This window comes from Neopsephotus bourkii, unplaced genomic scaffold (genome assembly GCF_033783945.1).
Source record: "Neopsephotus bourkii isolate Nb327-2 ecotype Australia unplaced genomic scaffold, CSIRO-AGI_Nbou_v1 NB_1634, whole genome shotgun sequence".
In the NCBI taxonomy this organism is placed as follows: domain Eukaryota; kingdom Metazoa; phylum Chordata; class Aves; order Psittaciformes; family Psittacidae; genus Neopsephotus; species Neopsephotus bourkii.
This window is the reverse complement of record NW_026902109.1, coordinates 4,510,671-4,534,358: the sequence shown is the minus strand read 5'-3', so window position 1 is coordinate 4,534,358 and position 23,688 is coordinate 4,510,671. Positions and strand designations below refer to the sequence as shown.

The following is a 23,688-nucleotide window of genomic DNA, read 5'->3' as shown; positions in this document are numbered from 1 at the left end:
TAGCTGAGCGTCTATCTCAACTACAACTTGTTTATCAAGTCTGACAAAAATGCTAGTTAATACAACTAGCAAAGGATGCTTTGCTCTGATGTAGCCAAAGTTTCCTTTGTATATCTAAAGAAACCTTTAGACCTACTATAAAGATTTTGAGAATTCTCCCATTTATAGGACAGACAGTTTCTGTAGGTAAGAAGAAAGAACACTGAGTATTATCTGCATAAGAATGAAGAATCACTTTACTAGTGCTGAACATCTGAAAGTAGATACTAGGTTCAAAGGATGCATTTGGCTAACAGGTAAATAAAGTTCAAGCAGGCAGTGGGAAACGTCTACAAAGAAACAAATGCTGCTTCAGTTTCACAAACTAAGACCAAATTCTTACACAGACAAGAACACCTACTGATTTATATAATCCCGAATATAAGAATTAATGCAGCTGGATAAAGTTTAAGTAGAAAAAGCCTTCCACTTGTAAATAAGTACAGAACTAAACTTTTGCCTGAACTGTTAAGTCATATAACAGGTAGGACAATAATGCTCACTTAGCAAGTTGAGTCTATAGACTCATTTCAGTAGTCCAATTTTAGTTGCATAACTACTTGATCAGAAAATTATCTTGTTCAAATGGCATTAAGCAAAGGCTTGAGCTTTTGTAAAAGACTGTAAATTGATGAAGAGGCAGGAACGTCTGCAGTCTCCTTACTCAATGGCCTTTTAACAACTACAAAATTGTTCAAAGCTAGCGGGGAGGTTTTTCCCCCACAAACCCCCAATTTGTAAATTAGGTAGTGATTGTATTTAGATTCCAACAGAGCACAGGATCTCACCATTTAACAAATGGTGTATATATACTGTAAGCTTTAAAACAGTTTCTCAGCCACAGCTGACATGAATGCTCTTCCTTTTAACAGAATATTAGATTTCTAGACAAAGCAAACACTCCAAAAAGGTGGGAACAGACTGAAATAGATACTATATTTTCCATTTATAGAACCACTGGTTATTGTTTTTAACTTGTCAGCACATCTAGGTATGGATTAATGCCTTCAACCCAGTATTTTGAACTCTTACAAAGATCCAGACCACGCTAAATTTTACCAGCTGCCAAGTGTGGATACACAGCTAAACTCTCCCTCATAATGGCAGATGTAAATAAGAGATCAATTATTTTAAATCTTCAGGAGTTCATTGCTTGGTTTTGGGGTTTTTTTTTCTTTCTTTAAATGTGGAGCCAGTGCTGCCTGTTTCTTGGCAATAAAAAAAAAGTTAAAAAAATAACTCAGAAAAGCTTATATGAAAATTATATTTGACCTATTCTTTCACAAAGAAATACTGATATGTCACCCTATGTCTGGAAGTAAATAGAAATGTTACACTTGTGTACAAATGTGACGTGGTTAATCTATATGCTGAGATTACCTGGGAAAGAGAAAAGACATGATTACAACTCTGCAAAACTTCAAGAGAATTCAAACTAGCAATAATTTAAATGCAGGTACATTTACTAAAGCAGCTTCCTCGCATATTAAAAAAAATAAAAGGTGAGGAGATTGAAAAGTTATAAGATAAGACAGACTGTGTTGATTAAAAATTTTCCTGCATAAAGTCCCTTCACAATAACCTGGAAAATCCTCCATAATCTGCTTGGTTCTATTAAATTCCTTATGCATCTTTATAAATGTTATCTTGGAAATGTGAAAACTATGGGAAGGGCTGGATGCAGAGGCAGTTGCTAAATATTACATTCATTAGCAATTATGAAAGTCTATACATCTAATATGACAGATTATTTTTCTTTTAAATATTGCACTCTTCCCATGAAAGAAGACAAGGATTGATACCAAGCTTTGATTTCACACTCAGCTTAAATTCAAGGACAAGTACATCGTTTCAACAAAGAGCATAAAGTATTTCACCTTGTAAAAAGACTGGAAAATTCTTTGTTGTTGATGGGGCTAGATGTTGTTTGAAAATTTGGTCTAATAAAAGTAGGAAAAGAACTCAAACACAGGAAATTATGTCTGATGCTTCAGTGGAGATGCAACTGACCTCCTCCTAGAGGTCACAATACCCAGAGAGATGTGACAATAGCATTGCTTGTTTTTATATTATTTCATTATTTATCATTTCATATGGGATCTATCTTGGAACTAACAAAGCTTTCATTTTATGGAAAAAAATGTTCCTTTATTCTTGCAATAAAACATATCTGATATTACAGAAGCTACCAGAGAGGTTTCTAAAAAGTCAAAAGATACTCTTATTAATCTTTGGTGATATGGAAACTTCTGGATTGGCAGCCATCTTTTCCAAATAATCTCATTAGTAATAGAATTCACCCCACTACCACGATACTCCTCAGTCACATGCACATAAAGAAAAGTTATTTCTCACAAACACACATAGAGACCACATGTTGATCAGATGTCTCATTCTCTTTAAATCTGTTTTTTATGATGTCTACCACAAAAGTTGTTTGACGACATAAATGCATGGGGGGCGGGGGGGAGGAAATGAGAAGATAGGAAAAAAACGGGAAGATAGGACATTTTTTTCACTAACACATCAGAGAAGCTGATTACAGTACCACCTGCCTTTCTGCTTGAGATAGTTTCTCTGAGATAGCAAATGCCACAGAATACACGAAAATGAAAAAAAAAAATACACATACAAAATACATGAAAATGAAAAACAGGTAGAAAGTGTAATTTAAAAATACAGACAGAATTCCTGTCTGATTACTTAAAGATGCAGTGTCTGTAAGATGGCATGGAAGAGTTTCAAAATCCATATTAACATCTGAAAATGTCAGAAACTTCTAAGAAACAGTCCATAAGGATGCATTACAAAAGACAGTTTCTTCTCTTCAGAGAATATGTTGAGATCTCTATCCTCCCCTCACCCCAACCCCCAAGTTATGGTAAGTATCACAGATTTCATAAAGTCATAAAATGGTATGGGTTGGAAGGGACCTTAAAGATCATCCAGTTCCAACCCCACTGGCACGCGCAGGGACTCCTTCCACTAGACCAGGCTGCTCAAAGCACCATCCAGCCTGGCCTTGAACACTTCCAGGAACAGGGCAGCCTCCACTTCTCTGGCCAACCTATGCCAGTGTCTCACCACCCTCACAGTGAAGAACTTCTTCCTTGTATTTAACCTAAATCTACCCTCTTCTAGCTTAAAACCATTCCCTCATGAAACTTGCCCTCATGAAAGTTCTTCTCCACCTTCCCTGTAGGTCCCCCTTTAGCTTAATGAAAATACTGATGCATGTCCCAAATACCCAAAATGCAAGCCATAAAGACTAAGAGGTAAAATTCCATCAAAACACATTGTCGTGGTTGAAGCCCAGCCAGCAACTCAGAACCATGCAGCCACTCTCTCAGTCCCCCTCTGGCTCCCGGAGGGATGGGAAGGAGAATCAAAAGAATGTAAATCGCACGAGCTGAGATAAGAACAGTCTAGTAACTAAGGTATAATGCTAAACTATTACTGCTACCACCAATAATAATGATAAGGGAAATAACAAGGGGCGAGAATACAATTGCTCACCACCTGCCAATCAATACCCAGACAAACCTGAGCAGCAATCTGGGCCTTCTGGGTAATTCCCCCCAGTTTATATACTGGCATGACGTGCTGTGGTATGGAATATCCTTTTGGCTAGTTTGCATCAGGTGTCCTGTCTTTGCTCCCTCCCAAATTCCTGTGCCCCTCCTCACTGGCAGGGCATGAGACTGAAAAGTCCTTGATCAGAGCAAACATTACTTAGCAACAACTAAAAACGTCAGTGTTATCAGCATTGTTCCCAGGCTGAAAGTCAAAAACACAGCCCTGCACCAGCCACCAAGAAGAAAAAAATGCATGCTACAGCTGAACCCAGGACACACATCAACAACATAATCTGAAATTCACCAAGCTTCAATTATGATGAAAGGTCCAAAGAACTAAAATCCAAAATCAGAGATCAAAAACTAACCACAGAGAATTACAATCCAGAAACTGACACTTCATGTCATGTTGGTGGGTAGGAAAAAAAGTGATTTCCTAAAGACTACTTCCCACAAAATATTACATAATAGAATTAAAATAGTTTGGATTGGAAGGGACCTTAAAAATCATTCAGTTAAAATCCCCCTGCCATGGCATAGACACTTTCCACTAGACCAGATTGCTCCAAGCTCCAGCCAACCTGGCCTTGAAATTTTCCAAGAAGGGAGCATTCACAACTTCTCTGGGAAACCTGTTCCAGTGTCCCACCACCCTACAGTAAAGAACTTTTTCCTTATGTCTAATATTCTACTTACATTGAGAAAATTGATAGGCAGTTATTGTCACAGTTTGTATTCTAGTCATAATGTTTTTCCTTTTCTAGTGTGTAGCTTTCACATAAATGGGCAGCTTTGCAAGAAAACAGTTTCTCTTACCAAGCATTTCTTTCTTCCCCAGCTGCTCCGACCAGTAGCTGCTTAAAACAGCATGGGCAGATCCTTAAAAGAAATTGGAAAATAAAGTACAGAATTAAATTGGAATCACTACTTTATAGAACAAGCACATTCAAAATCTAAACACCATTAACAAATCAAGTGCCACATGTGTGTTTAGGACAAAACATCTGAGAGTCTGCACAGCAAACAGAACTGCTTTATCATTTAATTTATTTATGATAAAGCAGTACTACTTCCTTATCCTCTGGCTTCAACGGAGATTTTGCCTAGGTGAGGGATTCAAATACACAAATAGTACCAATTACAATACTTGATCCAAAGTACTCATTTGTTTACCAAAAGTGAAGTTTGCTAATAAAAGAGTCCCAAAATATTAAATTTGAAATATTTCATATAAACATGATGCTGTTCAATGAAACAGAAACAGCTCTCCATCAAAAATGTGAATAGACTTTTGGATACTTTTTAAAAATAGAACAGGTGAATAGAAGTCATTGTGTAAAACAAAAGTAATTCCTCTTCTAACAGTTTTCACAAGAAAACCTCAGAGGTTTTTCTTCAGTCTTGAACGATGGTAAGAATCAGGATGTAACTAGGAAAAAATGTAAAGGCTCACCACAGCTTCTGAAAACTAAAAGACCAATTTTTTAATTCCTGACCAGCAGATGGCTTAAAAACTTAAGATGACTTCCCAGATTATAGCTAGAAATGCTGCTTCAGTCTGCCTTAGCAGCTAGGAGTAAAGACACTGTGCTGGAAACCCTACTGTGAAGTAACTATCAAGGCTTAAAGACACCAGGACACGTAGTACAAAAAGAAGTATCATACAAAGCCATACCACTATTAAAAGTATACTTCAGCAATACAATAAAAAGTTTGGTTTCCATAAAAGAAAGGACACTTAAAGCTGGGAGACAAGAAACAGCAAGCCAAGAAGAATCTCAGAGATTCCAGAAACTTTTAGCTTTTCCTACATATCATAGAATCGTAGAATAGTTAGGGTTGGAAAGCAACTTAAGATCATTCCAACCCACCTGCCAAAAGCAGGGAAAATATCAATAATAGTCTTCCCAGAAATCCTTAGGAATGAGCTCTGGGATTACACACATCTACCAGACTCTGTCCCCAGCTTTACCAAGAATGCAGGACTGAGAATAAGAAATAACTGAAATTCATAGCTTTTATTTATTTGCAAACCTTTATTTCTGCTAGGAGTATTGAATAATTAACATTATTCCAACGAAGAAATTTTCTCTTTATTTAGCAAAACGTTTAATGAACATTTTTGCCCAAGTTCTCAGCTGAATCATAGAATCATAGAATAGTTACGGTTGGAAAGGACCTCAAGATCATCTAGTTCCAGCCCCCCTGCCATGGGCAGGGACACCTCACACTAAACCATATCACCCAAGGCTTCGTCCAACCTGGCCTTGAACACTGCCAGGGATGGAGCATTCACAACTTCCGTGAGCAACGCATTCCAGTGCCTCACCACCCTAAGAGGAAAGAATTTCTTCCTTATATCCAATCTAAACTTCCCCTGCTTAAGTTTTAACCTGTTATGCCTTGTCCTATCACTGCAGCCCCTAATGAATAGTCTATCCCCAGCATTCCTATAGCCCCTTTCAGATACTGGAAGGCTGCTATGAGGTCTCCATGCAGCCTTCTCTTCTCCAGGCTGAACAGCCCCAACTTTCTCAGCCTATCTTCATACAGGAGGTGCTCCAGCCCCCTGATCAGCCTCGTGGCCCTCCTCTGGACTTGTTCCAACAGGTCCGTGTCTTTTTTATGTTGAGAACACCAGAACTGCACACAATACTCCAAGTGAGGTCTCACAAGAGCAGAGTAGAGGGGCAGGATCACCTCCTTCGACCTGTTGCTCACACTCCTTTTGATGCAGCCCAGGATACAGTTGCCTTTCTGGGCTGTGAGCGCGCACTGAAGCCAGCTCATGTTCATTTTCTCATCAACCAACACCCCCAAGTCCTTCTCCACAGGGCTGCTCTGAATCTCTTCTCTGCCCAGCCCATAGCTGTGCCTGGGATTGCTCTGACCCAAGAATAATAATTAACCTGTGATTAACTGCTACCTAAGCAAATAACATCATTCTGTAACAACCATCATCACACCTATAGAGTGGGTATTGAGTGGAATAAGGAGAGAACAAGTCTTCCTGTCGCCAAATACACAACTGGCTGAGTTATTACTATTCATAGGCATGAATATCCCTAGTAAGTGTCAAGAAACCAGAGGACAGCTCAGCTGAAGTACAAAAATAAATACAGACACCAACAGAAGCAGGTACGAACTTCTATCGCTATACTCATCCAATACTAAACTAGCCTTTCACTTTAATTGGAATAGGTCAGGGAAAAGACCTGAAGAAAGATACAGGAATATCTGGCCTGATGGTAATAAGAAGCTGATTTTTTCTGCAAGAGTTGGCATCAATCCTGAAAGTTTTCAGTTTAATGAGCACACTCCTGCTATCCATATAAAACAGCCATTTATAAGTGAGACTCCAAAGTACAAAACGAGATTAATAAAGTTTAATAAGAAACTTTTAATTGAACTGAAACAAGAATAAGAGTTGCTTATCACCCAAACACATACCTGTAACAGGGTCTTCCAAAATTCCATACCAAGGTGCAAAATATCTGGAGTAAAAATCATGACCTTTATGTTTTCCACTGGAATTTCCCTTAAGAGTGAGTATGAGTCCTTTCACCTTTCCCGTCTTTTCAGCTGACAAAAAGTGTTGTGCGCTCACTTGTAGTTCTTCCAACACAGACCTTGAATATAATCGTAGAATTTTATTAGCCCATATTCTTCACTTTACATGAATTTAAGTATTGAAAAGGAACTACAAAGTCATCCTCTCTACAATCCCTAAACAACCACAGTAAAATGTTAGAAGAACAAGACTGCTACTGTTGCCCTCCCAATGCAGTTTGACAGAAGACCACCCTGGATATAACATGCTCTGAGTGGGCACAGAAAGAGGTTCAAGCCACACATTTCCTATTTATTTCTAAAAACAGAGCATGCTGGAATATTAGCTACAGAAGGGCACACTTTGTTTCAATGTTTAACAATTGAAAGGAATATTTCATCACTACAGAACGCAAACAGTAAGCATTCTAACTCCTTTCAGAGAAAGCAAATAACTAACACCATTCAGATCTTCATGGAATTCTAAAGCACTCTACAACAGTCTCAAGTCTGTGAAGTTGCAGACTGTTCACAAGAAAATGAAGTTTGATAGAGTAATAATAAAAGTACTTAGCTGAGGATATTTCTATCCCCCAGCTAGTCAAATCTCTAAACATTAGTTAGGCCAAACTTCAAGTGAAAATGAAAACTTGGCCTGACTAATGAGGTTGTGTTTTGGCAACATATATTCAAATGATACTTAACAATGAAAATTCAGATCTCTGAAATTAACAAATGCTTTGGAATCTGAACTGGAATCTGAATTAGAATAAATAGCTATAAAGCTACTTATGATGCTGTTAAATCCATGTAAGCAGATTACAGTCAAATATGAGTAAGAATCTGTGGCACTCTGTCTCGCAAAGCAGACCTCTAAGCTATGCAACTATTGCTTCTTGATATGAGAAGCAAGACTCCTAATTTGCTGCTACGTTACTGGATCATTTTTTTTACTCAGATAGATGGGGAAAATATACCATTGTTAAAACTGTTTCCTACACCTCTGCAGGTTCAATAAGCTCACATTAGAAGATAACTATTCAACACAGAAGTTTAAATAAGAGGTTTTAATCTTCACCTGTTTTAAAACTAGATAAACCAGCCTAGTGTGTAAGGAATGGAGGCTAAGCAAGCAGACTCAGTTTCTGTACACTTAATTAAAAAAAAAAAAAAAAAAAAAGGATAAGACACCTTTCATAAGCATCACTGAGGCGGACTAAGAGTTTCTTTGTGTCAGGAGAGTAACGAAGATCTTGAACAATCATGTCACCAACGGCTGCCTGGTGTAAAAATTAAAGGAGACCAAGAAAAGTTCATAATTTGAATATAAAATACTATTTTCTCAACATTTTCATAGAACACACTCCCTGCCAGAACAGGGCTTATGAAAGGCCCCTCATGCATCCATAAAGTACATGCAAGCAAGAAAAAAAAATACACAAAGTGCATGAATGGATATGGGTAGGTGCTAAGATCTCTGTGCATGTCAACTCAGAAAGAAATTCAGGGATCCAGAAGAGCGGAAGGACACTAGATTGCCCTCACATGCATACAATAGGCTGAAAATGCCACAGAGAAATACTGACACTCTAAAAAATGGCAGTTGGAAACAAATGTTCAACTCCAACATTTTTGAGAATTCCATTTCCCAGGTTGAATGACTCAGACCTTCAAAGCTTAGTGTTTCAAGAGTACATTAAGCAATGCCATCTCAACACTTTTCAACCATTTTAACATATAAGTATAGCTATTATAAATGTGTTTCTAAAACATATATTCTTTTTTACCTTTATTAACTCTTCTACTTCCTGAAGTTCCTGAATATAAAACAAAAAAAATCCACTGTAAAAAGTAGAACATATATATGTATCTATTCAACTACAGACAGATACACTTACATACACATGCAAACATAAACATATTATTTCCTTGAAATCATTTAATGAATAAAACTTTGACTGACCTGTGGGTAGGTTAAGTAAAGTGGTAAGTCCAGGACAATATGGTCTTCCACTTGTCGGGCTCTTAATTCCCCACTCAGCGTCACAAATGTGAGAACTGAATTTTTGTTTTCTAGAAAGAAAAAACATTGCAACATTATTGAACGTAAGAATTGGAATCTATATTATAGTTCTTAAAGTAGCTCAGTACAGTCAGAAGAAGTTAAGTTATGAGGCTAAAATACAGTAACTACAATAAACTTACAGTAAAAAACTATAGAAAAAATTCCCAACTAAATAAATAAACTGCTAAGGCTAATAAAAGCAGCAACTGAAGGGAATCTCTTCTCTGTGTTTCGAGAATGAATGGAAATTTCCTTTAAACAGAAAGAGCAATATTCCATATTCATCAAATTCTACTGTAACTCTCTCAGATGACATCTGCATATTTAGTACTTTTCTTAAACAACAATAATAGCAGGGCATCCCAATACGAGGCATCAGACTACAACCTTGTAATTACAGAGCAGTTCCAAAAGACAATACCTACAGGTATCTCCATGTGTGCTCTCTAAATGTTCTAAATATTTAATTGCCTTTGTTGTAGAAAAAAAAATTTTAATCGTATTTTCTAAAAAGCTATAGTAATAAATATCTTGTAATCGTACTTTGTATGTGAACCAACACAGCAGCTGCTGCAAGTGTAGCATGACCACAGAGAGGAACTTCATTGGCTGGGGTGAACCATCTGAGTCCAAAGCAGGAACCTTGAAAATAAAATTTAGGGTTATTAAGTTGAATAAGTCTCAAAACTTTATGTAGAATGATGACATTTCAGTTAATCAGAATGCATGTTACAATCTGTCTTGGTCTTAAACACACTTCAATAATTTAGGAATTACACTTTTAGGAACCTATTTTGTACTGACTTTTGAAACAGCTATTGCTTTTCAGTCAGGTCAACAACAGGAGACTACTACTAATAGAGGAAAACTACTTGGTTACAAAAGCAAAGGAGCTGCAGAGCAGAAATGACTGTCTGCTGGAGAACTAAACCTGTGAATCAGAGGCATTTTCTTGAGAAGCGCAGCTGGCACCCTTGAAGCGCTGCTGAGTACCTAGAACTGGAGACATACGGAGATATTGTAGGCTAGCGCACAACAAACTATAACAGCAACTTATCACCTGCAAAGGTAAAAAATAATCTGGAAAAAGGGAAAAGCATTCTGAGAAAGTAAAATAGGTAACTGCCACTGGATGTTCTAACTGAAAGAACAGAACAACCTGGAAAAATAAAAACTGGTCTGAGAGAAAACATCGTCATCTACTGGCTGTTCCAGGTAAAAAACAGGAATTTACAGCACTTACTGGCTTCTTGAAGTGGTGGTGTCCTATGCTCTCTTATGTCTCTATGATAAAAAATCTAATTCTTACCCAAAATGGAACTTCTCTCTCTGACAACTTTCCGTGCTGCATATATCCTTTAGGGGTTAGAGAGTTTTACTGGTATAACTGAAATTTTATCAGAGCTAGATGAGTTATGAATTATTTTGCTTAAACCACCAGTCCAGTCTGGTAAAAGCCTCTAATGTATACTAACTCTTCATTTCATTAGAAATCGTATTTCTATTTGTTGTTTAAAAAAACTTGGAACCCAAGTGCACTATAGTTGACTTCCTGTAGCTTTTGCAGACTTACACCAAAGCATTTAAGATAATGAAATGATGAAAATATATTTCAAGTGAATAATTACCAAACACAATTAAAAGACACAAGAGAAACAAATGATATCTAAAAAGAAACCCCAAACAAGTCTTGTCATCACTCCTGCAAAAAAACAGTGCATTAAAATCAGTCCCCTCTCCAATGAAAACAAATAGAATCCCAACAAAACCTAGTGGATGAAACTAACAAGCGTGGCAGAGAACCACAGAACCACAGAACCCAAAAGCCTGCCCTAGTGTTAATTCACACCGCCAAGTGGAAATTGTGGCTGAAAGCAGGAGGAAATGGAGTCAGCCATGCCCAACCAGAGACAGACAAGCTGTGGAGGAAATGGAGTCAGCCATGCCCAACCAGAGACAGACAAGCTGTGCGATCCAGAACACTTACCTGAATGGTGAGATATACAGTCATACACAGACTAAGAAGACATTTTGTACTCTCATAATATAACCCTAAAATAATGTAGATATTTTTAAATTAAAATTCAATTAAATGCACTGATCACAAACTCATACTCCTGGCAAAAACACACTTTGTCCAGGAACTCTTCAGACATCAATTACATTAGAGAGGATGAGAGTCTCACAAATGACATTCTGATGTGTCTGGTCTACTCTTGCTCCTACCACCCCTCAAAATACACATTCTCAGGTGTAGCTCAGTTGCCATATTTTTTTTGAAAAAATTGTGCTACTCTTTAGCAGTTGCATGGGTCTGACGTCATAAATTCTAGTCCCATTAACATCAAAAGCACTTTGATAAAATAAATAAATGTCTTAAATGTATCGGCAAGGTGTTAACACGAAAAAATGTTAATATGAAAAATGAAAAGTGTTATTACTTCTTGATTCAAGCAATTAGTCTAACCCTAAAATAAATTCCAATTTATTAACAATAGGAGTAAATGAGGATAGTTACAACTTTAAGAAAATCTTCTTTAATAACAGAGAATGTACAAAATCCCACTCTCTGAACAATCAAACAATAAAGAACAGTTTCTTTGCATACTGTTCTAAGGCCTCTTTCATATAGCCAGTAACTCCAAAGCTGTTCATACCTCTCTTCCACTATGTTGTATCAAAGCAAGGGCATGCCAACACAAATACTTTAACCTAGAATCAAACTCCAGGCTAGTGACTTCCAGCCCCTTGGCTCTTGCTACCACGCAACTGCAAAGTGAGAAGATTCCGAACTGATTCAGCTGAAAACTAATCCACAAAGGTATTTAGAACGGATTCTGTATTTGTCTGTTTTCTATCTTGTCTAGTGTCCCTCCATTTCATCGCCCATAATATATGTGTATATATATATATATACACACACATGCCCTCACAAAGAACACCAGTGAAGTCTCTCAAACCAATCAGAAGAGTAGCCTAACGTGCTTCCTTTGGGCAACTTTTGATTTCTCACTTTTGTTGGAAATCTGTCTCTTTCGGTACTGGCTCCACAGATCACTTACAAGATTTAGTGACAAACTCAGATAATAGCTTATGGTTACCCCAGTGATGACTCCTGAACAGCTAAGCCAGATTATACTCACTTTGCAGTCTTCTGCATGTGGAATAAACAAGTTCCATCTCTATTCTTCTGAAGAAATTCTTTTAGGAAACTGTTAATACTAAGGGAACTACTAATTGAAAGATCTTTGCATAGCATTTTCAGGAGATTTTCTATACGCAACTTGCTTATTTAGTAAAAGACACTAAGACAAATGGTTTAATTTCTGAATAATGTCTGTAAATTGTAAAATGAATTTCAAGTAGAGCACAAACACTTTAAAGAATCCATGTGCAAAAGGCTTATTATATTCTTAAGAAGATACATCACAACTCCAAGATTTTGCTTTGGCTGTATTAAAAGTCACCACCATTCCTTATGAATGCACCTAGTGTTTCCTATTCCCTTGTGAGAGATTGTGTTGGGTAAACAGAACCACGCACTTTTGGTAAAGTCATCTCCAGGGTGCAGTTTTCTGATGAAAGCAGTTTCTGAAAGGTTCATTTCCATTGCAATTTTTTGGTGCGAATCTTCATCCAAGTCCTAATAATAAACAATAAATCCAATTAAAAGCAGGCCAAAAAATGCAGAATCAAACTTTCTGTCAAATAAACCAGTAATTTCATTTTCTATTATAATAAAAGATTCATTTTTAGCTCAAAATACTGAGAATAAAACAAAAATAAAACAAACAAAAAAAAAACCAAACTAAGCATAAAATTGAACTAGTTCAATCATTGTGCTAAATAGGCATTTCTAATATCTGTCTTTTTAGTTTACAAATTCTTGGAATACATGGAAAATAAAATCACCAAAAAACCTAAACTCAGTCTTTCCATGAACATGATACTTTTTTTGTTTAGTTATAAGTCACACTGAGAAGACATTATTATCATAATCTAAAAATAACTACAACTCTCTTCTTGTAACACTGAACAATGCATGCCAGCAAGAGGTATGTATCAATTGCTGCGGCAATGACCAAGGTGGCTGATCAGCGCTTATGGCCTCGATACTCTTCTTTAGACAATGGGAACAATACACTAAGTCAGAAGAAGCTGAGGGGAGATAAACTGGAAAAAAAAAAAAAAAAAAAAAAAAGCTGGAGCTCACTACATTCTGCTTTAACTGTCTGCAGCTTTAAATCCCAAGAAGGGTTCAAAAGTGAACATTGATCCCAGGACACATGAGTTGCAGTGCCTGTATAAAATTCTACTTCGCCCTTTCTCCACTGCTTTTTCCCCACAGTTATGGTGACTAAGAATCTGGGCTACAAATACAGAAACACAAATGAAATAAAGTACTGTGTGGACTTGGTTAGGTTCAACCTCTAAGAGATAAGTAAAGTTAGCAGAGCAAATTTTTATTTCCCTTAATAATGTTAATACTTTTCAGCCAAAGATCCCATATTACAGAAATGACACAAATTCTAATGCATACCATAGACCTGTATATGCAGAGCGAATTCTATGCCGTGAAAAAATATTGTTTTTATAGTAACAAGCGCCTCTCCTTTATTCCAGAACAACAGTTCTGTCAGTTATTCTAAAGACACTAAACCAGAACAAAGACCAACCAAAATGTTATTAAAAATAATAGAAGTTTACTGAACTGCTGCCATCCTGTGGCATTTCTGAAACACAGAAAGGGCTCGTTTTGCCATCCTTGCATTACTCCCAAGGGATTTTGTAAAACATCTTTACAAATGATGTTTTGTAAAACACCATTACTCCCAAGGGATTTTGTAAGACTCTGAATGGAACAGAAATACTGCCACTAGCTACACCTTGCTTTTTCGGAGCTTAGAACAAAATTATGAATGAGAACATCAGCTTCAACTATGACACTAAAGCCTGTAGGCACAGGTACTGAAGAAAAAAAAAAATGAAAATCTCCACGTTCCAAAGGCAACATGCAAGTAACTTGCCCCCACAATATATTAATGTAATAAAGTAAAATTATTATGAAAATACAAATAGAACTCATCATTTCAAAGTAAGTTCATTCTGAGAGGAAATATTTAGATTTCAGGAAGCCAAAAATACCTCTGAAGTGACATGTTCTCAGTCATAACTTCAGCTGATCTGATAAGTAGGCTATATTGTACAAGATCTAGGCTTAGAAACATCTAGAAAGGATTGTCAGCTCACGCTACCGCCACTGACTGCTCTAGATACATTTTCTTACCGTTTTCATGAACTGTTACTGTACGAATAATATAAAACCTATTTGGTAGAAATTGTCAACACTGTACCAGTTAGAACCAACTTGTTCAGAACACTTTGTGGAGGAAGAAGTCTACTGGCAATTGCACCAAAACCACCACCAAATTCGAAGCAATAAAACTGACTGTGGAAACCTGGTTAAAGCTGAACTTGACATACTAATGGTACGAGACTCAGATCCAGGTCTATACTCCCCTTCTTTCTTTCCAAAAAAAGGAAAAAAACCGGGGGGGGGGAACTCATAACCAACTACAAAACCCCCACATCAAAATCACAAAATCAAACCCCACACTCAAGAGTTAACAGTTCAAAAACTATAGAGTGATTTAATACATTTCTTTTCAGAGATTTCATTCTTAATTCAGATAGAATAAAACCAGTATGTGCCCTAATAAAAATAATCTCTAAAACCCCACAAAAAAATACAAAGCATGTCTTGTATGAAATCGTTCTGGTGGGAAAAGTCACCCCTGTGCTAATATCTCTGTATTCTGGAGCAAGAGCAAACGCTTTCAAGCGGATCTCCTAAGAAACCAAAACCTAATGTAGTGTTAAGTGCTTATGTCAAGTACACAATGGTAAATACCAGTATAGTTACTCTAAAGTAACTGGGTTTTTTTTAACTTACATTTTCAAGCAGACAAACTGCAGCAGGATTTCCAAAAAACGGCCGGTTTGTAAAAGCATCAACCGTAAAAACAGGAATTAGCATTGTCGTTTGCGCCTATTTAAACTGTTTTCTGCAAAGCGCTTCCTGAACTTTTAGCCCCAGCTGATAGCAGAATTCCAAGTTAATGTTTCCCTAACGCCAGGAAAAGCCAGGGGCCCCCATCTCCTCACTTCCGAGCGCATCCAAGAACACAAGCCTCCTTCCCCACCCCAAGAGCTCAGCGCCAATTTTTAATCCTTTAGAAAAGCTTTTAATCTCTTCTTTTGTATCGACTTCTGCCAAGTTCCAAAACACTCCCACCAGAGAGTCCTCCCCAGCGGCATTTATGAGAGGCTCCCCCTGGGCCTGGCCTGCCGCAGGTTCACCTCCGCTGCGGGAACCCGCCTGCCCTCCCAGATCCACGCCGGGTAAGCCGGCCACCCTGCGCGACACACTCGAGGGGACGGCCACCCAACCGCCGTCCGTGTGAGGCGATCTCTGGGCGGCCATTACGGGCACGCGCCGCAGCCACTTTCTGCTAGACCGCACGCCCCCCCAGCCGTGAGCTCGCTTGGCGCCAAGGCGAACAGAAAGCCGGCGCGATTGCGAGCCTAGCGCGCATGCACCACAGCGCCCTTCAGCAGTAGCCGTGACAGAAATAGGCGGGAACTCACTGGCCGCCGCGCGCGTGCGCCATTGCTTCTCTGCGGAGGCGCGCATGTGCGTAGTGCGCCTAACCGTGGCTAAGGAGCGTGGCGTGGCTATCGCGATATTTGCGTAGTCGGGACGCTGCTCAGCCCGCGTCCCTTGCGTAGATTTTGAGCCTGCTGGCTCGTTAGCAGCGAGGAGTTTCTTTCCCGACAGAAGCTCCTGCCGGAGCACGTCGAGGCGTGCGCGAAGGTCTCCGGTGAGTGGGGAGGGGGAATGGGCATGATGTGCCCTAGCTGGACAGGCCGGGCGGCGATAGCAGTAGGGGCTCGGGCTCTGAGGCGAGCTGGTCTTCCTGTTTCTCTGTGCGGCGTCGGGGCCGGCGCCCGCCTGAGGGAGCCGTGGGTGGTGGCGGACCTGGTGAGGGCGTGGGGGAGGGGGCGGTGCGGCGCCTCTCCGCGGAGCCTCGTTCCTGAGCGCGGCCGCCATTTTGAGTTGTGGAGTCGAGGGTGCCGGCGGCCTTGGGAGAGCGGCGGGTGGCGGTGAAGAACTCCTGTGAGGCCTGAGGTTGAACAGGAGGAGGCCGAGCAGCTCCTCCGAGGCGGAGAGGTGGTAGCGGTGCGCGGTGGGGAGCTGGGCTGGAGTGGGGGGGTTAGGAGGGGCGGTACCGAGGAGGCGCGGTAAATGGCGCCGAGAAATGATCGGTGGGTCAGGGCCGCGATTTCGGCGGTGGTCGGTGCCGCGGGTCGGATGGACTGTGGCGCGGAGGGCAAGTGTGCGGTGGTGTGTCTATCAGCGCACAACGAGGGTAGCCATTGAGGTTTTTGGGCTGTTGAGGCTCGACTGCCGCGTTGCCCATTATGGAGCGCTCACGGGAGCGCTTCCCGCCGCCTGTCCGTTCCTTCCACCCCCTCCCAGCACAGCCCCGGGCGCAGGGCGGTGCGAGGCAGCCGAGGCGACGGCGCGGGTCCGACTTCCTCCTCCCGCCGGGGTCTCGGTGCGCCAAACAGTCCGCTGCCCCTCAAGGTGATTCTGCGGGTCCCGGGCAGTGTAACTCGAGTTAACGCATCGCCGGTGCTTCCGGTAGGGAAGACTAAAAAAAAAAAAAAAAAAAAAAACCCAAACAAACCAACAAAACCGAAAACCCCCACAACTGGGCGCTTTGTTTGCAGACAAAGGATGCTCTTGTGTTTCCACGCAGGAACCGTTGCGTGGTTCCTACCCATTCTTCAAATGACATGCTTTAAAAGAAATTAAATAATAAAAAACGCTGAACACAAAACCTTAAAGGCCGGACGTTGAATGGACTCTTGAGTAAATAATAAGCTTTATGTGCTGTACCTCCCCACGTGCTTCCCTCCTTAACACACTGGTGTTCCCTGTCAAGAGTATGGGGTAGATTTAGGTGTGTATCTGCTGTAGATGTGGTAGTTTTAAATTTGTAATAGAAATAGAACTTATTATCCACAATACTAGATATCCAAAGACAAACTATCCTTTTTTTTAATGTTTCGACATTTTTCTTTACTTCTTTTTCTTTTTTGAAAGGTTTGCTTTAATTAAAAGATGGACTGGAGTGGAAAACATAATGGGCCAAATGATACAACTAATGATGGAACAGTGGTACGACTTCGAGGCCTGCCATTTGGTTGCAGCAAAGAAGAGATTGTTCAGTTTTTCCAAGGTACCTCTAGTATAGTCGAAGTCTAGTGGCTGGATTTTCTTCTTTTACACGATGTGTTGTACATTTTAATTTGTTATAGCCATTAATGGGGTGGCTTGGGAGGGATTGTGTTCAATTAGTTTATCTTAAATAAGAATTGTGCCCTGTAAATGAAGTAGAAGTAACAGTAGATGTAGTAAAATACGCAGTATATTTCGAACTTTGTCAAGGTGGTAAACACATTATGCATAATGGGGTAACTGAATGTTAGCTGATGATCCAAGTGGATCAGTTAAATTGTGTGACTGATAGTTATATTTTCTTCGTGTAACTTAGGTGGTTGTATTTTTGCATAGCTTAAACAGAAAAGAAGTATGGCTAAATCCATAAATGTTTAATCAAAGATGACTGGCTTGTATTGTTGGGTGATGGGGGAAATGAGGTGGTTTTCTTTTTCGTTCTTGTTGTTTAGATATGATTTAAGTATTTGCTACAGATGGGAATGTTTCAGCCTTTAACACTGTTCCCCTTGATGGGGTTATTTGTCCTTGGGTTAAAGGGTTGGAAATCGTGCCAAATGGGATAACATTGACGCTGGACTACCAGGGGAGAAGCACAGGGGAGGCCTTCGTGCAGTTTGCTTCAAAGGAGATAGCAGAAAATGCTCTGGGGAAACACAAGGAAAGAATAGGGCACAGGTGGGGATGGAGAGTTTGGGATGGTGTTACATCTTTATTTTTGGGGGTTGTGGGTCAGTAATGCTTTTGGGTGGGTGGGGACCATTACATGGAACTGGCTGTTTTTAAGAATTTATGTAACTGATCCTAAGTTAACTTGGGAAATACAATAGACTTGGGGGGTGGGGGAGACAGTATTGCCTGGGTAGCTTGCTAAACTCAGAAAATTGTATCAGTCATTCTTGTGTAGGGTAATTTGTGATTAATGCTACTGTAGCTTAGACACTGTTTTTCAGCAGTATGTTTCTCATACTGGAAAGACATGTTTTATGCTTAATTTGTACAGCTAGAATTTTCACATAGTAATTTTTGCCACTGTAAAGTGTTTTGGGGTTTTTTATACACTTAAGATTCTTACGGTTTTGAGGAGAAACTTAAGTTGTATGGTATCTAGTCACTTTTATTGGATTGTGTATCTAGTTATAGAAAACATAGTATGGCCTTTTTTAATATTCAGACAGCTTTTGCATGTATGCTTATTGGTGTCTTGAAAATCCTCTTTTATTAGATATATTGAAATCTTCAAAAGTAGTAAGAGCGAAATCAGAGGATTCAGTGACATGCCAAGAAGAATGATGGGACAACAACGGCCTGGACCATATGATAGACCATTAGGAGGAAGAGGGGGTTATTATGGAGCTGGGCGTGGAAGTATGTATGACAGAATGCGTCGAGGAGGTGGTGGATATGACGGTGGTATGTTTATCTAATGAATGGAGGTTCTGTTGTCAGTCTTGTGTTTCTGACATCTTTGTCGAGAAGTAAAGAAATGGCAGTAGCAGCAGTTCCCATTAGGTTTGATGCACTTCCCAAGAAATTTTTTACTTGTGATGTATCAAGAAATGTGACTTAGTATTTAAAATTAATGGAAATAATAAGGAAACTCTGCTTTCAGCAAACTTGCATGTTTCAGTCCTTTTACTATGTAAAAGGAAACATACATTGCACTCTGTACAGGAATTCAGGTTTAACAGTCTTAGGGGCTCCTTGCAAACCGCTGGGTGTCCAAAGACTGAAAAGTTGACTCTTGTGCATTGCTCTGTGAGTTTTGAGTATTCATGTAATGATTTCTTTCTTTCTGTCCTCTGCCCAGGATATGGTGGCTTTGATGATTATGGTGGCTATAATAACTATGGCTATGGAAACGATGGCTATGATGACAGAATGAGGGATGGGAGAGGTAAAATAATTTTTTTTTAACTAATTTGCTTAAAATATGTTATTTGAGTTGTAGGACATCCAAGTCAGAAACTTCATGAGATTATTTGGTACAGAAATAAGGTTGCTCAAAAGGGGGGGAAGGGGTAGAATTGGGGCATCTGAGGAAAAGGTAAATACATTGCTTAGGGTGTCTTCTGGTTAAGTATTTGGGTTGATAGATGGGAAGCGTAAACAACTTGCATTCAGTGGTATAACATGTGCTTTCAGAAAACCAGTAGTAATGACTTCCCTGGCTTTTCAGGATGATCTTATAAGTGTGTGGTCTTGTTTGGTTTGGCTTTTTTAATAGGCATGGGGGGACATGGCTATGGTGGAGCTGGAGAAGCAGGCTCAGGTTTCCACGGTGGCGGTCACTTTGTTCACATGAGAGGACTGCCTTTTCGAGCAACAGAAAATGATATTGCTAATGTAAGTACAATGGGAAAAAAGGGCTTTTTAATGCCAAGAGTTTGCATGTTCCTGTCTGTCTTACTAGAAACTTGGTTGAAGTTCCCAAACAAGTGATTGATAGTTCTAATAGGTCTGCAGACTCTCTCGTAAGAGAGCAGGGTGGTGGATAAAAGCACCTCAAGATTTTGGGCATACGTTCTTTGTCAGAATAGATGTGCTGTTTCTAGGGGGAAAAGTTTTCTTGAGATAAAAGGCCCCAGGGCCTGGTTTAAACAGAGCCTCTTTCCAGTGTGGGGCTCCGTCTTTTATTAGTTGCACCTATATATTATATATGGAAATCTTGATTCTTGTTACTTGGGGGGCGGGGGGGGTGGTTAGGGCATGTGTGAGCTACATTCTTTTCAGTCAGTTTGATAATTTTCGTTAAGACTCAAGAGAACAAGGGCTAAACTTGAGGCTTTGAATCAGAGCATGTTATTGCAAGTTGATGAGTACTACTTCTGTATCAAAGGTTCATTTGCATATACTGTTTGGTAAAAAGGCTGTTAGTCAGAAGTACCACTGTGTCTTTTTTGAGTTCTGTAGCAAGGAGACTGGTCTGACTGACAGCTTTAGTATGTCCTTGAGAAATGTATTTGGCTCTGCTGCTTCAAAACCCAAGTAATTATCTTCCTTTTCCAGCATGGCATCATATTAGAACTTGTTGCTTGAAGCAGTGTGTGTGGGCAGGAATTCTTGTTCCTATCTTTGCTTTTAAAGAAAGCTCCTCAAGCTCTGTAGGTGAAGCTCTTTGAGCTGTATAATTAGATAGTAAGAATAGACTGACCTAATGTTGAAGGTCCACTATTGCTGAGTAATACTTTGGAAATTAATTATTAAATTTATATGGTAGAATGAGATTAAATTGAAGCAGTGCTCCACTAACCACTGGGGTGGGGAAAGTACCTGGCTTGAATTCTGTATTAATCTGATTTTATTGTTGTTTTATATTCTTAGTTTTTCTCACCACTGAACCCTATAAGGGTTCACATTGATATTGGAGCAGATGGAAGAGCCACTGGAGAGGCAGATGTGGAATTTGTAACACATGAGGATGCAGTAGCTGCCATGTCTAAGGATAAAAATCACATGCGTGAGTCTTGTGTTTATCTGAAGCTTTCTTTGACTAGGCTTTAGTGTGGGGTATATAAGGGTAAAATTAATATTATGGTTTAAATGGCATTTAACTTAGCTTGCTCTGCCATTTATCTCTCAGACTTGCTTTTTATGGGCAACTGTTACTTGTAAGGTGGTGGGGTTTTGTTTGGTGGTTGGAGTTTTTTGATGGGGTTTTTTTTGCTTTGTGCTTCTGGTTTCTGAAACAAAATACAAAGTAAAGCTTCTTTCTTTCCTGCAGAACATCGATATATTGAACTGTTCCTGAATTCAACTGCTGGAGGTGGTTCTGGCATGGGAGGCTATGGCAGAGATGGAATGGGTATGTATCAATTCCAGCCTTAGCCAACATTTTCTCCAGCGTAGAGTTGCAAGTTTGTAATGATGCACTTCCTGCTTTTCAGATCAAGGTTATGGCCCTGTGGGTAGAATGGGAATGGGTAGCAATTACAGTGGAGGATATGGAACTCCTGATGGCCTGGGTGGATATAGTAAGTATAAGTTTTGCTTTTCATGTATTTGTTGGAAATGCTGTTAATGTCCATCCAGTAATGGATGATGGGGCAGGGTGGTGGGCATTGTGGGCTGGGGGTAGCTGGGAGGAGAGGGAGGGGGGCAGCAGTTTAGTTTAAACTGTAAATCAGTTGGGGGTTTATCATTTTGCTACTACAGCAAATGCTTGCTAAAGAAAACAGTGCTGATGTATTTTTGTTTGAGTAGAAGTTAAGTCATTTCAACCGTTCCGTATTACCCATCACGTTTTTTCTCTTTTTAAGGTATGTATGCGTGACCTTGTGTCAATTGTTTGCAGGTCGTGGCACTGGAAATAGTGGATACTATGGGCAAGGCACTGTGGGTGGAGGAGGATGGCGTGGAATGTATTGAAGGGTAGCTTTGCTTCTACAAAACATCCTGGAAGAAACAGTCTCTGGTCTGCTAGACTTTCTTACAAAATTTAATTTCTTTTGTATTTTAAGAACTTTATAATGACTGAAGGAATGTGTTTTCACAATATTATTTGGTAAGCAACAGATTGTGATGGGAAAATCTGTTTTCTGTAGGTTTTATTTGTTGCATACTCTGACTTTAAATAAATTTTTATATTCAAACCACTGATGTTGATACTTTTTATACTAGTTACTCCTAAGGATGTATTACATATTCAAGACTACAGTCGGTTTAAGATGTTGTACTGTGGTTCAATAAAGGTGGTTGTACTGTGACTCCTATGAACACTGATTCAGTTCTATGTAATCTTGGTGTAGTAATTGAATTTGAAAAATCCACTTGTTTAAGGGGATAAAAGGTAGATGACTAGGTTAGTTGATTTGGTAACAGTATTTCTTAAACCCTTTTCGTAGGTTGTGTAATAATCTCAACACAGCGTAATGCGCCAGAGGCCAACTCATTGTGCCGGCTTTTTTGTACTACCACAATCCACCATCACCTTCAAGCGCATGGCTGCGTAAACGAGTAGTGCCCAGGTTTTGTGCCTGCACAAAACCAAGCAGTGATGTTTATTTCCACACATGTAACGTGCAAACCAAACTGTAATACTAGCACAGCTTTTTGCTAACACAGAATGGGTCACATGGTAATTAATTTGGAGCTCTCTACTTAATCTTTCTTTTCCCTAAAAAATGCTTTGGGAAGAGCAGGGGCTTTGGGAGCACGTTAGATACTTTTTCTTTCATGAAATTACTGTATTTAAACATGGTTTGACTTTTCGTTTTTCTTCCTGCACAGAGCTGACTTGTTTGTGTTTGATCAAAACTTAACAAGCCATTCTCTAGAGGAGCTCATTAGAAGCAAAATCTCTCTAAAATAATAAGCCCACTACCTGGTAAACTCCACCCAACCCGAACACATTGATAAAACTTTCTGTGCATTTGTGACATGTAAGATATGTAAGCAACTATTGTTTGAAGACACTTAACATACCTGATGTGTAATGAAAAAAGGTATTCTTCTGAGCCAGTGTGATCTCCCAAATTAAATGCTTTGTTCTCAATGCCTCCCTTAAAATGTCAAATGTGATCTTGGGTATTGAAAGTCTGTCACCTGTTTTGCTAGTACTGTGTTATATATGTAATAAATGTCTTCTTGTGGGAGAGAGGAGAATGGAGTTTATTTCACTAGAGATTGTGTTTTTGTCTCATAGTGACTGGAAATAAAAACTGTGAAAGGGTAATTGGCACAGGAAGCTTTCCAAGTTCTGGAATATTCTGGCTAGGCAGGAGAGGGAAGATGAGACCTCAACACCAGTGATCATGCAGGGCTGTGCTTTAATTCTGCTCCTGTGGGTTCTTAGTCTGCTCCTGAAAAAGCTGCTGTGTTCCAGAAAACTTAAGATGGCAAAGGTCAGGACAAAGAGTTAATCCAGGTGCAGGAAAAAGCACCTTAGAGCAAGGTGGTGGAGGACATGTACATGTAATAGAAGCAGGTTTTTTTCTACCAGCATAGCAGCTATCTGCAGAATACTGTCAATTCTGGTCCACTTCCTCACTCCGGTATATTTTGTGTTCTGTTTTATGAGAAGGAACACCAATACCTGTTTTAGATTTACCTTTTCAGAGCAAGGTGGGAGTTAGACTTTGAGCTATTTTGTATAACCAAGAAATCTCCAAACTGAACTTTTGACAAATGAAATTCCCTTGTACTGGAAAGGGAGG

At 39.5% G+C, this 23,688-nt stretch overlaps 2 protein-coding genes across 19 annotated transcripts in view; one reads left to right on the top strand and one right to left on the bottom strand.

Annotated features, from left to right (window-relative positions):
- Nucleotides 1-15,950, bottom strand: part of PBLD (phenazine biosynthesis like protein domain containing) — a 79,604-nt gene extending 63,654 nt beyond the window's left edge. For 7 of the 14 annotated variants that reach the window (XR_009728539.1, XR_009728540.1, XR_009728542.1 and 4 more), the window contains exons 1-8: nt 15,182-15,371; nt 12,772-12,871; nt 9,772-9,870; nt 9,127-9,236; nt 8,951-8,980; nt 8,355-8,443; nt 7,065-7,243; nt 4,431-4,493 (exon numbers count right to left, since the gene is read on the bottom strand). Coding sequence is in view for 8 of the 14 variants with exons in the window: in XM_061374008.1 (XP_061229992.1) it covers nt 4,431-4,493; nt 7,065-7,243; nt 8,355-8,443; nt 8,951-8,980; nt 9,127-9,236; nt 9,772-9,870; nt 12,772-12,871; nt 15,182-15,265 (754 nt within the window). In the remaining 6 variants the exon portion in view is untranslated. Of the gene's footprint in view, nt 1-1,875; nt 1,980-4,430; nt 4,494-7,064; nt 7,244-8,354; nt 8,444-8,950; nt 8,981-9,126; nt 9,237-9,771; nt 9,871-12,371; nt 12,872-15,181; nt 15,373-15,813 lie in introns of those variants that run through there. The other 7 variants (XM_061374006.1, XM_061374011.1, XM_061374005.1 and 4 more) reach the window with 7 other exon arrangements.
- A 5-nt stretch (nt 15,951-15,955) lies between these two features.
- On the top strand, nt 15,956-23,127 carry HNRNPH3 (heterogeneous nuclear ribonucleoprotein H3). Of its 5 annotated transcripts, none has more exons than XM_061374002.1 (10): nt 15,956-16,109; nt 17,399-17,534; nt 18,073-18,211; nt 18,759-18,901; nt 19,344-19,430; nt 19,761-19,879; nt 20,858-20,993; nt 21,258-21,338; nt 21,421-21,507; nt 21,793-23,127. In XM_061374002.1, the coding sequence occupies exons 2-10, from the start codon at nt 17,417-17,419 to the stop codon at nt 21,804-21,806; spliced, it is 924 nt and encodes a 307-aa protein (XP_061229986.1). In that variant the 5' UTR covers nt 15,956-16,109; nt 17,399-17,416; the 3' UTR covers nt 21,807-23,127. The 5 variants fall into 5 exon arrangements, with proteins under 5 accessions (XP_061229986.1, XP_061229988.1, XP_061229984.1 ...); XM_061374004.1 differs by having other exon boundaries at nt 18,759-18,946; nt 21,828-23,127; XM_061374000.1 differs by having other exon boundaries at nt 15,961-16,109; nt 18,759-18,946.
- Nucleotides 23,128-23,688: the final 561 nt, after the last annotated feature.

Coding starts and splice junctions, on each gene's coding strand:
- HNRNPH3 (XM_061374004.1), top strand. CDS start 17,417: ATGGACTGGAGTGGAAAACATAATGGGCCAAATGATACAACTAATGAT. Junction 19,431..19,760: donor CAGAATGAGGGATGGGAGAG/GTAAAATAATTT, acceptor CTTTTTTAATAG/GCATGGGGGGACATGGCTAT. Junction 21,339..21,420: donor CTATGGCAGAGATGGAATGG/GTATGTATCAAT, acceptor CCTGCTTTTCAG/ATCAAGGTTATGGCCCTGTG.